We start from the raw sequence: 12355 nt of genomic DNA on the forward strand, positions 1-12355 counted from the left end.
TATTTCGATATTCCTTTTATTACAGACTTATTAGATTAAAGTTTGAAAGTTTTGATTGTCTTTGAATTAAGAACAAGTGTGTACACAAAAATATAAATTAAATGGTCATATTTCGACGACGTTAAATATTCCTTCGGTTATAGAATTATTTAACTAAAATAGATTTTAGAGTGTACTGTAAAACACAACTTTTCAATTTTTTTCCAATTTTACTTCTATTTTATTCTATTTTTTTCTATTTTTTCAAATTGTTTGACAATTTAAAACAAATATTAATTCGCTTTTATCTCAATTTTTGACTGAAGAAATGCACCGATCTAAGCAATTTATGTTACAAACAAGTAAAAAAAATCCAAATTAATTGGTCATATTTCGACGACCTTAAATATTTCGTCCATTACAGAATTATTGATTTAAAATAAAGATTCTGATGTTTTTATTTTTTTGTAAAGTGCAACGTAAAATACCATTGTGTCTAATAAATTTTTTCAAATTGTTTCACAATTTAAAACAAATTATTGATTGATTTTTATCCCAATTTCTTCCTGAAGAAAGAAACACGCACCGATCTGAGCAATTTGCAACCAATCAGTCCATAATCTTTTGCCATCGATACATCTCCGTCATCAAAATCATCCCAATTACTCCGAGTTTTTGTCTTCTCGTTGAAACCTGAACATTCGGACGATTTTGAGATGAATATTATTTTACATACAAGTCAGCACAAAACAACAATAGGAGAGTACACAAAGTATCATGTCGATCGAGTGAGAGGCTGAGAATAATATGTACACACTTACATATAAAAAGTTGTATTTTAGTTAGTTACATACTGAGCATGGAAGAAGGGGATTGGATTAGCACCACTCGTTTTACGTGGGATTAGGATTAGGATTAAACAGGACGACGACGACGACCCTGTGTTTCTGGCTACAGTCTATCACTTTCGGCCACCGTGATCACATCCTCCTCCACCTCATGCTAATCCGTATTTAATGGCAAATCGAGTTGGCAGAGATTATAAAGAAAGTTAAAGTGAAAGCTAAATACAAATTGGATTATTTATTTTATTTAATTGTGTCGTTAAAACTTTGTTTAAAGAAAGTTTGGTTTGTTAATTATCATCATTATCAAAAAAGTGACCACTTTTCACTCCGAGATATGAAGAAACGTGTCTGTGCGATTGCGAGTTAAAGTTTGCGTTTATCGTAGTTCGTAATTTAGTCTCAAGTAAGTCTAAAATCGGTTAAAAAGTGGTAATTATGACGCCAAAATTGGGGAAAATGTCCGGTACGGAGAACGAGTACTGGTGGACGGATCAAGCCCTCGCTTTAGCGTTGGCGGAACACCCGGGCGAATTGACGAGAACGGGAAGCCCGTACTTTCTCTGCTCTCTACTTCCGTCTCACTGGAGATCTAATAAAACTCTACCGGTCGCTTTTAAAGTACGAATAATTTTGCAAAAAAATGCTATTTTGCAACACTTTGCATAAAATCTTCTTTCGCCAATCTTTATTTAGGTAATCGCCCTCGGTGAAGTTATTGACGGTACGGTGGTCACAATCCGGGCTGGAAATGATGAAAATTTTTGTGCCGAAATTAGAAATTCGACCGCAATTATGAAAAACCAAGTGGCGAAATTTAACGATCTTCGCTTCGTAGGGAGATCTGGGAGAGGTGAGAAATTCATACAAAATTTCCTACTTTCTCCAATACAAAAATTCACACAATTCCAGGGAAAAGCTTCACTTTGACGATATCCATTCAAACGGCACCAGTTCAAGTTACCAGTTACATGAAAGCGATTAAAGTGACGGTCGACGGTCCGAGAGAACCGAGATCTAAAACTCGTAAGTTATTATTCGTCACTTCTCCTTACGATGGAAGTCTTCCAGCGTATGCTCTCCCAATTTGAGCAAATTAGTGTCAATCGATTGTAAATAAAATTACTATGAAATTTGCAAAAATTCGCAAAAATTCGCACGTTCGGCCGAGATATTTACATCCGGAGAGGAGAAAACGCGCTGTAAATTTGGAAAGTGTAAAATTTGTCAATTTTAGGACGCGTTTTCTCCTCTTCAGATGCAATATCTCAGCCAAACGTGCCCATTGGGGGGTTGTGGCTTTGCAAATTTCATACTAATTATTTGACCTCGATTGACACTAACTTGCTCAAAATCTGAGAACATACCCTGGGAGACTTCCATTTTTAGTCTATCCTACAACCCGTACAAAGTACGGCTTAGTTTCAACTGCAGATTTTTGTCTCTCTCCTCTCCTCAGTGTTAATAACCCATAAAAGCGACGCGTTCATAATTCTTTTGCCACGCCGAGAAGTCAAAAATATAACTGTTCCTCTCCAAACATGGGAACCCAAATATTTGTCATCCTACAAAATCACATACCAAAAATCCTACCGTAAGAGTAAAGTAGCTTTTGATCCATTCAGGTCAACAGCACCAATTTCGTGGCCTGACCTTGGGACCGCGCAGTTTCTTCCCAGAGTTGGAACTCCACCGGAGAAAGTCTGCCTCCGAGTATGGCACCACCAACGCCACGACCACGACCGCCTCCAACAACAACAACTCGACCGGATTCTCCATTAAGTTCTCACCCACGACCTCAATTTCTTCCACTAGTTCAAATCCTAATGGTAAATTCGCCAACTGCTCCTTTTTCCACAATCGCTTATCATCTAAATACCTTTCTTTAATCGTTTTTTGGGGCATTTTGACACATTTCTTGCTCCAATTTCTCATATAAAAGCATACATCCTGCCGAAATACACACGTGACGACATGGAGACTGTACAGGGGCAAAAATCCCATCCAATAATCCAAACCTGTCTCTACTTTTTGTTCATTAAAGTGAGAAACTCATCACATTATTTGAGCCTCACCTCACGGTAGCTTCGTCGTCGTCTTCATCGCAGGGTTCATTTTCATCTCGATTCAGTCAGTTTACCTGTACAAATTTCTTCACACAATGTTCTTCTTCTTCTTCCTTTTGATGTGAAGAGCAGACATCGTGAAGAAAGAAAGGCTTCAAGTGTTGAATAAATTGCGTGGGAAAATGAGTCAAAATTTTATCACGTATTTTATACCTAAGCCGAGAGCTAGGTACTGAGTGTAATAGGGATGAGCTACATGTAAAATGGGATGCTATATACAAAATAAGTCTCAAATTAAAGATGAACCGAAGGAAAAAGAAACATTAGTCTCAAATCTTCTTCTTCTCATATTGTTCGGGAACAAAACGTGCGTCCGTTTTTTTTTCTATCGAGAAAATTGGTGATACATGTTTCTTCTGATGATCATCATCGTGATGATATGCACTGTTATTTGCTACTGTGTTTGCTGATAAAAAGATACATAAACTGCACAACAAGAAGGGTTGAATTGAAATGAAGGAGACGGAGATTACAGATATTTGACTACTTGCAAAACATGACGATAAATATTTAGACGGAGATTTTTCACTGATTAGGTTGCCTGCATTTTAGTAAGTACTTACTTTTGTACTGATATTTCTCGGCTAAATTGGGCAATTTGGGGGAAAATAATTTACCAGTGATCGAGAGAGAGAAGGAATAGGGATGAGAACACAATGTGTTTTACAGGGCTGGGTGGTACATGTAAAAGGTATAGGTGAATTTAGTTGGGGTATATTGCATTGCGTTTATCTGTGTTATTGGCTGGCTGAGCATGAACGATGAGAGTTTAACTTCCTCTCTGATGATGAGTAATAAGAACCTGTAATTTTCATCAATTTGTTCTACGTCGACGCGACAAAAAATATCAATCAGGCTGAAATTCACCATACTTAAAACAGTACCGATACTTACTTTTGGATCGTATCATTGCCCTTGATCATTCATGGCTTTCGTATTTTTGGAACAATTTTATATTTCTACGTTACCCTTAAAAACCCAGAGTGCAACCTCAGCCTTTATCTCGAGTCAGGTTGTTGTTAATAATTGAGGTGGGTATAATTCAGACTACGACTACGACAACTTTTTTATTAAAAAAACAGTTTTAGCATTTTAGAACTTGATTCATAATTTGAATATTCTACTACGTGAAAAATTTTACGTCTATTGGAGAAGTTTTATGAACGTAATCGATAGATAGACAGACAAACAACCATGACGGGTACATAAGTCCTGACTTGGGCTAAAAATTTAAACGCAGAATATACTCCAATGAGTGAAATAAATACTTATGTGAACGAGTTAATAGAGGAGCATTGTACATAATTCAGGTTAGAATTATACAGAGAAACCTCAACAACATCCGGATTTTATTTTGTCAGTACTCTACCCGATTCTCCGAATTCCAGATAACAGCATTTTTATTCTGAATTTTAACCGTTCATCGTCTCAAGTTTGCAGTTGAATTTACACAATTTCAAACAGAATGTCATTTCACGAGCAAACTACATTTTCCGTAAAGTGTACATAAATAAGGCACCCATGCAATTTCAACAACTCCCAAACTTCCAAATGCACAATAATAATTATTTCACCGATTTTGGGTCTCTATTTCTCTCCAGTAATTGATATGACATGAACATGAACAGTCAAACTCGCCTCGCACGACATACATACGACGACGAACAAGGGAACACGTACAATTGACCCTGTCTTATTATTCTCGTTTTGCGGTCAGATTCTCCCCCTCCGACTTATCAATCATTACAGGACCACACCGTATAATTATCTCGGCTACTCCTTCCTTCCTTCCTTCACAATCCCGTGTCGGCTTTAGCTTCTGGAAACTTTAGAGATTTCCAGACGTGAGTGAAGCAGCAGGGGACAAAATTTAGTTTCATGCAGGCACGTCACAATGGTATCACTCTAGATCCTGGTGCAATTTCTGATTGGTTTAGTTGGTAGTTAGCATGTCACTCACTACGTATAGATTTCGGATCAGGTAAAAGTTTCACCCTTCTCGTCGACTGCAAAAGACCGCATGTCAAACTGACCCAGTATTGTTATTAACTCGGGTCGCATAACAATTCAAAATGTCAGATGCAGTTATTTTTCACAATTCTCAAACCCTCGTTGTCCACTTGTTTGGAGCAAATTTGCCTTAAACACACACCTTTCCCTGCATTGATTATGTACTGGTGTCAAAATGTCAAAATATTTTGACATTTTTGTGGCCAGTCAACGTTTCATTATGTTCGCGCAGTTACAATAATTGTTGTTTACTTATCCTTGTTTTTTTTAATTCAACGTACTTTTTCCCCATTTCCAGAAATGCCAAACGCTCTCACCTACGACACGACGAGTTGGCCGACGTACTCCACGGGAGCCGGCCCATTTACTAATTTTGCTCAGTCTGCCTCCGCTTACAATGATATCAACCCATCCGCCGGTGTGGTGGATCCTTATCCCAGCACGGGTAAGATTTCTAACGGGGGAAAATACTGGAGGCTTTTGAGCCCAGTTCTTCACAGGGTTAGATTTCTGGGGATGTTACACCCACAAAATCTTCACAGAGAATACAACAGTCTTACGAAAATACAGGTTTTGTAAAGAAATAAACTGTCAAAATGCAAAGAAAATCGCGAAAGCAATATATTTTGAAGATAAAAAGGTAATTTCTTAAAAAAAAACATGCATTTTCGATTCGCTGTTATCTTCTCAACGCAGATTCTCATCTTTTTGTGGGTGTAACAGCCCCAGAAATCCAAACCTTGTATAAAAAGCTCAAAATCCTGTACATTTTTACAACTTTCACCACCATCCTCTACAACACATAAATATTTCCTTACGTAGCGCTAATTCCCGTCAGCGACACCCACATGGCGATGGCTTCTTCCGAGTACTTTTCCACATCTTCGGGTGGGACGACGTATCACCACATGACTTCCTCCAGCCCCTCTGCCCTCCAGCATCACCACTCCCTCCACGGAATGGGCTACATGGGTCAATCCCACCACCACACCCACCAATTTTACACGCATCCCCACCACACCCACCAAGCCTACTACCCAACCACGGCGAGCCAGCAGATGACCTCGTCCCCATACTCGACCCTCTACCAAGCCAATCCCTCTGCCGGAGGAGCAGTCTCATTTTACCCGTCCGCGTCGTCTGTCCCTGTCGTGGAGAAGTCGGACCTTACCATCACCATGTACACACCCACGACGAGCAACAATTTGCTGGAGCACCACCGATCTCACCTGCTCCATCAGCACCATCACCCCATGGAAGAGCAGGACGACGACCAGCAGCAGCAGCAGCAACAGCAGTCCAGTGATCCGAGCGGGGCAGATGACGCCATGACGGGCGACGTGCGAGGGGTGCAAAGTGGTCAATCCGGCGATGCGGTCGGGGTTTGGCGACCCTACTGAAAAAAGTGGGAGGAGATTTTGTCATATTGTACAAATTGGTTAGGTTCTGTTCATTTTAGGCGCTACAAATTCACCGGTGTTTTGTTTTTCACTTTAAATTTCAAAATTTAACGGCAAATTTTTCGTCATAATTTTTTAGCTAAGATTAGTTAATTACATTAATTTTGCCTATATGTTTTTGCTCACTATGATGTATTAAATTCAGTTTTTTTCATTCATTATAATGCAAACCGGTTTAAAGTTCCTATGATTTTGTAAATATGTAGTCTACTGCAAATTATTAAGTTAAAATGGTACGAAAATAAATTAAATATAAGATTTTGAAATTTAAAACTGTCTTGTTGGACCACCATGCACGACAGGAAAGCTGGATGAATCAGAGCATTTAGCGAGAAATAAAGTGACGATGAAGAAACAAATGATGCATGCACTAATTGCCAAGCTCAATGATTCCCGTCTTCTCTCTTCCCCATCTCTCAACTAAATTATTCATCCACTAACTTCAACCACAAAGGGAAGAAGGGACATAAAAATACGTTATACGTTACATTACATGCAGGAAGTACGGAGAACACGGTCTACCTCATTTTGTAAAGGGATGAAACCCTTTTATAAGATCGTTATGTCCGTCCGTCCGTTGGTCCGATAACTCGTGAACATTGAAATCTAACTTATTTGGCTCAGACCTTAGACCTGATGAGAAAATGAGCGATCTAGGTCACGGCACTAGGTCAAAGATTACGTATTTCTTAAATTAGAATGACATCACGTTGGGACTCAAGTCGATATGTTGAAAGGTCATTTGGAACTGCAATCACAGATTTTCCACGTTATGGACACGAATAATATACCAGTTTTGACGAACTAAATACTGTTTCACCCCTTTGTTACACACGTTGTAACGGTTTACTAAATAATAAAATAATGCACTAGATTTTCCATGATGCACAAATTCGAGTCATTCTCAATCTAGAAATCTAGACGCCATGAAATGAAAATACTTGGGCAATTTACATCGACTGGACAACAAGCTAAATAGGATAGATTTTTGGAAATTGGATCTGACAAAAAAACACCCTCATAAAAAAAGTGGAGTCCGTCTCGGAAAAGTGCAGCCTGATCCGATACCTGTCTGATCATCGTGTCATCAACTTTCTTCTTCGATGGTGGGAGTCCAAACCACAAACAACATTCCTCCTTCCTTGTCCCAATCTGTATCAAATCAATCAGTGGCATGGAATCGTCTTCTGCTGCACCTGTCGGTTCCTTGCATTTTATTACAGGCTTGATTTTCTTACCTGAGCCTGGAAATCGAAATCGATCAGGCTCCAAACCAAACCCAGCAGTGAGACATGACAAACACGAAATTATGTAGGAGCCAACCCCCCGAATAAAAAAAATCTCAATAAAAAAATATTCATCCTCATTTTCTGATAATTAGACAAAACGTATGTAAAAGCAACCTCACGAATTAATTGATGGGGGAGAATGAGACATATGTAGATAAACTACCTGATTTTGTTCTCATCGTCAATCCTGACTAATTCAAGGAGATATTGAGCCAAAAAAACTGATGTTTTCATCTATTCAACTTTTCAAATGGGAATTATGAGACTAAGGTTTGTAAATAATGGGCTGAGAAATTTGTAGAAATTGGAGTAGAATTATGTGTGAGTTTGGGAGACAGGTAAATAAATGTGTGTACGTAGAAGAAGCCTTGATGCTCCTGGGAAGAAGATGAAAGGGAAGCAAAGAAGCCGAAGGGGTATCAAACCTAATGATGATTTACGAGACCGTTCCTCCCAAAAAGTGTCCGTTCGTACAATGCAATGCAACGTGTTGAACTTGAATTCGGTATGGTGAAGGAAGATGAAGATGATGAGACTGAAGGAAAGGGTCGTCTCTCTGCTGTCCACAAATTATTTTGTTGCTTTGCTTTTCTTCCACCTGTCTCAAAATCTACTTTATACCAAAAATTTTAAGAAATATGTATCACTCTTCGCAATTAGATCTCTGCCAGGTTATTGTGTGGCATCTAAATTTCAATATCTTCATTTCCAAATATAGAAATTAAAAATCTCCAAGTTTTTCGAAATCATTGATGAACAATTCAGAATTTTGGGGAAGATGAAATTCAGGGATTTTATGCATCAAATATATTCTTTACAAAATTTGGCATTTAAATCGGACAACCAAGATAGGTAATGATTTCTGAAGTTTCAAATATTCTGAAATAGGGATCTTCATTTCCAAATATTGAAATTAAACCTCTCAAAATATTTCGAAATGTTTCTCGAATTTTAGGTAAACCTCACCTTTCATCATCAGTATATACATATTTTGCAATGTATGTATACCAAATGGGGAAGCATTTCACCCACGAAAATATTCTTCTCACCAAAAGGTCCCTCTTTCTTTACCACTACGGCCACCACAAGGATGCATGTTATGTGGGAAAACTCGGTCTCTTGGTTATTACAATTAGTCGCTTTGTTTTTATGTTTGGTGGAATCTTTCATGAATGGAAATCTCAATGAATCTCTTTTTACGTCCGTTTTGGAATATTGGACCGAAAAAAGATGCGGCTAACCAGACCAGATTTTTACACCATCTCCACCGTGGTGCATAGTGGTTCAGCCTAATTGTTTGTGATCTAATAAGTCCGTGGTTTGGTTTTGCTACTCTCGTTATCTCCCAGTTAACATGTTTTCCACCATTGGATTCCATCCTTATGCAACATAATCACTCACCCACCATACCATTGACAGGTCACATGGGTCGAACAGTTTCCATTTTTTTTACTTTTTCAAGCCGCAAACCAAAAACCCCCAAAACCAGAAAATGGTATTACCAAATTGTACATAAACTCACTAATCCTAAGTAACAAGCATATATGTACATACAACACAATTAGGTAGATGCATGTGTGCATGAGTTTTCATGTAATTTGAGACGTCCATCATTTACTAAATGTGGTGAAAATTATTCTCGCTACGAAATATTTACTGAAAAGGTGCAACGTCGTTTTTAAATTGTTTATGTTTTTTTAATAATAACACAGATTTTATTACAAGATGAGATATTCAGGAAAGACAATTCCTTAAATACTCGACCAGGGCGAAACATTGCTAAACGGTAATATGCCCGTTATTACAAGTGCGAGTATAGTCATATATTTACTCAGATTATTAAGTAATGATTAAATACCAATTTTGTAACAGTGTATCCTCTTCTTTATTCTCTCAATAATTGATTTCAATCTCTCTCTATCGAAAGAAGTGTATATTTATTATTTATTTAGTGTCAAAATTGACAGTCGCAATTGGACGGTGGAATTACTTATCACTTAAGTTCATTGCCTGTACTGTAATAATGCAGAGTAAACTGTTTTGAGATGTATTTTACATTAACTGGAAATGTGCATTAAAAAACTATGCGTAAAATGAAAAAAATATGTAACAAACAATTCCTACATAATTCAGACCATCTTAGAGTGAACTCATGCTCAGCAAAATTTTGATTTGACCAGCCTCATCTGACCAAGAGTGAGACATGAAGTTTATATAAATAAAAAAAAGCTTCTTGGCGAGGAATTATTATTGGAGAGGAAGTCGTAAATATAATTACATCTCGTTCTTCACCATGTAAAGTAATCCCATCCCATCATCATCATCACACACGATGAAGAAGAAGGTGGGTAAGTAGCCAGCACCGATAAAATAACATGATACGCCTTCCTCCAAAGGTGAGATTGAATTACAACAAACTCGTATTTTCCTTACTTACGTTTGTACATACACATTATGCAAGGGACGAGCTTATTTGGATCATAATAAACTACTCGTCCACCCTACTGTACATAGATAAATATTATGTAAGACATGTACACAGTCAGTCATGATTACATTTTATATCATCATCACTACTGCCAACTTTTACTCATTATCCTCCCCGAAAGAAATGAAGACGATGGACACGGACAGAAATGGGGTGAAAAAAAATCTGGATGAAATTATGTAAGATGATGAAGAGATAAACAAATGCGTGTGTATAATTTTGAGTCAGTTTTCTTCAGTCTTTTCCAGCTAAGTTTGAATATGAAGCAGAAATTAAAAAATATTTCTAATAACTATCAAGTTTACAATTTTTGCTTGTAACTTGTGTCCGATTTTTATCACACGTTACATAAATACGAGTGACTGGAAATCTCCAGTTCCGCTTGGCCCCCTTGTCGTGCTGGTGCTGTGTTGATTACAGGGTACGAGACCTCCAAGCTTCCTGACACAGTGATAAATGACTTAATCATCACATCTGCCTAATTGATGCTCAAACCTCTTTCTTGCCTTGTGCCTGATACGTATCTTTCCTCCGCCAGAAACAGATGGCTTCTAGTTAAATTTGATACACTAATTTAACCAAAATTGGCTCAATTAAAGGCAGAAAATGACCATTTATAGGTATGTATGCCGTACGTTTTGTTGGTGGCAATCAATTGGTGTGGGTCGTCGTGTTATGATAAGATGGGAGGAGAGTGAAAGTATCAATTATTAGGGTCACTGGGATGGCTGGTTGAGGGGGCAATTTGTCTCAAAAATATCCTCATCTGCCATTTACAACCAATGTCTAGTCATTTGTTCTCCATCTATGCGGTTAAAAATATAAGTGAAACCCACACACCGTGATTCTTGATTGATTATCATCCCTCTAAAAAAACTCTCAAAAATCAAGGGTCAATTTCAAATCAAGAATAAAATCCATACATTGTGCATAAAAATTCAGGCATACAAATGTATCTAGCTACGAAATACAAATACTGGTCAGATTTGAAGTTCAACTTACTCACATTAATTAAAAACATGCACGAAACCCAAGAATATGTGCTTATTTCGCGCACAGTTACATACCTATAGCACATTTAGCGAAATGAAAAAGATCCAAGTTCAAGTTTTACATACAAGAATTTCATAATTTATTTATTAACCCTAAATAATATTCTTCCAGTAAAAGACGACATTACACACGAACAAAGGCGTATCAAATTGATACATAAGTAGTATCTAACTAAACTTTATCATCCACAAGAAGGCTAATACATATTCCAAGAAAATATTTGCAAGCTTACATACATATTATTTTGCACACAACGAATTTTCCGTGTTACGAATACGTACAATGGCAAACTCACACTTTGCCAAATGAGCAGCTCGCTTCTTTCTAACCTAATTATTAATTCATGTCGTCCTTTTAGCGGATGGATGAATATTCCAGAGCGAGAGAAATGCAAGTAAATCGCGTGTCTGAACAAAAAACTGCAATTATCTTCTTTTCTCTACAAATGTCCCTGCTACCATAATAATCTCCAAGTTTCGAAAAATTTCATGTCACTTTTCCCCACACTAAAAATTTCTTGTTTTTTTTAGTCCTAATTACCATTAACAAGTCTTCTGTGACAAATTTCATGTCACTTTTCCCCCCATCGTTTCCTTAATTCCCACTAAATATGTTTGTAAATTTATATATGATTAACACGTCTTTGGCGACTTTTTTGGCGTGGATTTTTTCCTCCCCGTTTCCGGCGAGGAGCTCACAATGTCGGAAATGTCGTACAACGAGACGGCCGATGTTGGTCGGGAGGGGCGGCTCAGAATCCCACTCATCGAGTCCGATATGACCACGGGGGCTTGTCTTATATTGTTATAGCTTTGCGACACTGTCGCCACTCGGAGGGCGGGAGTCGGTTCATCGAGCGAACTCGAGGAAAGCTTGGCGCCCCCTCGGCGTCGATTTTCTTCCTCCGAGTGGACATCCACCTGAACAATGTTGGTCTTCATATTCCTGTGCGACAGGATGGCGGTGGGGTCCAACGTGGTGGTGGTTACGTTTTCGCCCTCATTTTCCCCACCAGAACGTCGAATCACTTCCATTTGAAGGGGACGATCCCCGTGATTCTTGGCTGCTTTAGGTCCCCCATTTTTCTCTAGTCCGTTGCTCAAGA

At 38.2% G+C, this 12355-nt stretch overlaps 1 protein-coding gene across 1 annotated transcript; it reads left to right on the forward strand.

Annotated features, from left to right (window-relative positions):
- The first annotated feature begins 845 nt into the window (after positions 1–845).
- LOC110853262 (runt-related transcription factor 3) lies at positions 846–6779 on the forward strand. The gene is made up of 6 exons (XM_022101515.2): positions 846–1445; positions 1521–1677; positions 1737–1850; positions 2450–2653; positions 5259–5405; positions 5783–6779. The coding sequence occupies exons 1-6, from the start codon at positions 1263–1265 to the stop codon at positions 6358–6360; spliced, it is 1383 nt and encodes a 460-aa protein (XP_021957207.1). The 5' UTR covers positions 846–1262; the 3' UTR covers positions 6361–6779.
- The last annotated feature ends 5576 nt before the right edge of the window (positions 6780–12355 follow it).

The sequence above is a fragment of the Folsomia candida genome, unplaced genomic scaffold (genome assembly GCF_002217175.1).
Source record: "Folsomia candida strain VU population unplaced genomic scaffold, ASM221717v1 Fcan01_Sc008, whole genome shotgun sequence".
Taxonomy (NCBI): domain Eukaryota; kingdom Metazoa; phylum Arthropoda; class Collembola; order Entomobryomorpha; family Isotomidae; genus Folsomia; species Folsomia candida.

What these genes read in the sequence shown, in the direction of transcription:
- LOC110853262 (XM_022101515.2), top strand. Translation starts at nt 1,263, where the DNA reads ATGACGCCAAAATTGGGGAAAATGTCCGGTACGGAGAACGAGTACTGG. An exon ending in CGTAGGGAGATCTGGGAGAG is followed by an intron (nt 1,678 to 1,736) that starts GTGAGAAATTCA and finishes ACACAATTCCAG; the next exon opens with GGAAAAGCTTCACTTTGACG. An exon ending in CACTAGTTCAAATCCTAATG is followed by an intron (nt 2,654 to 5,258) that starts GTAAATTCGCCA and finishes CCCCATTTCCAG; the next exon opens with AAATGCCAAACGCTCTCACC.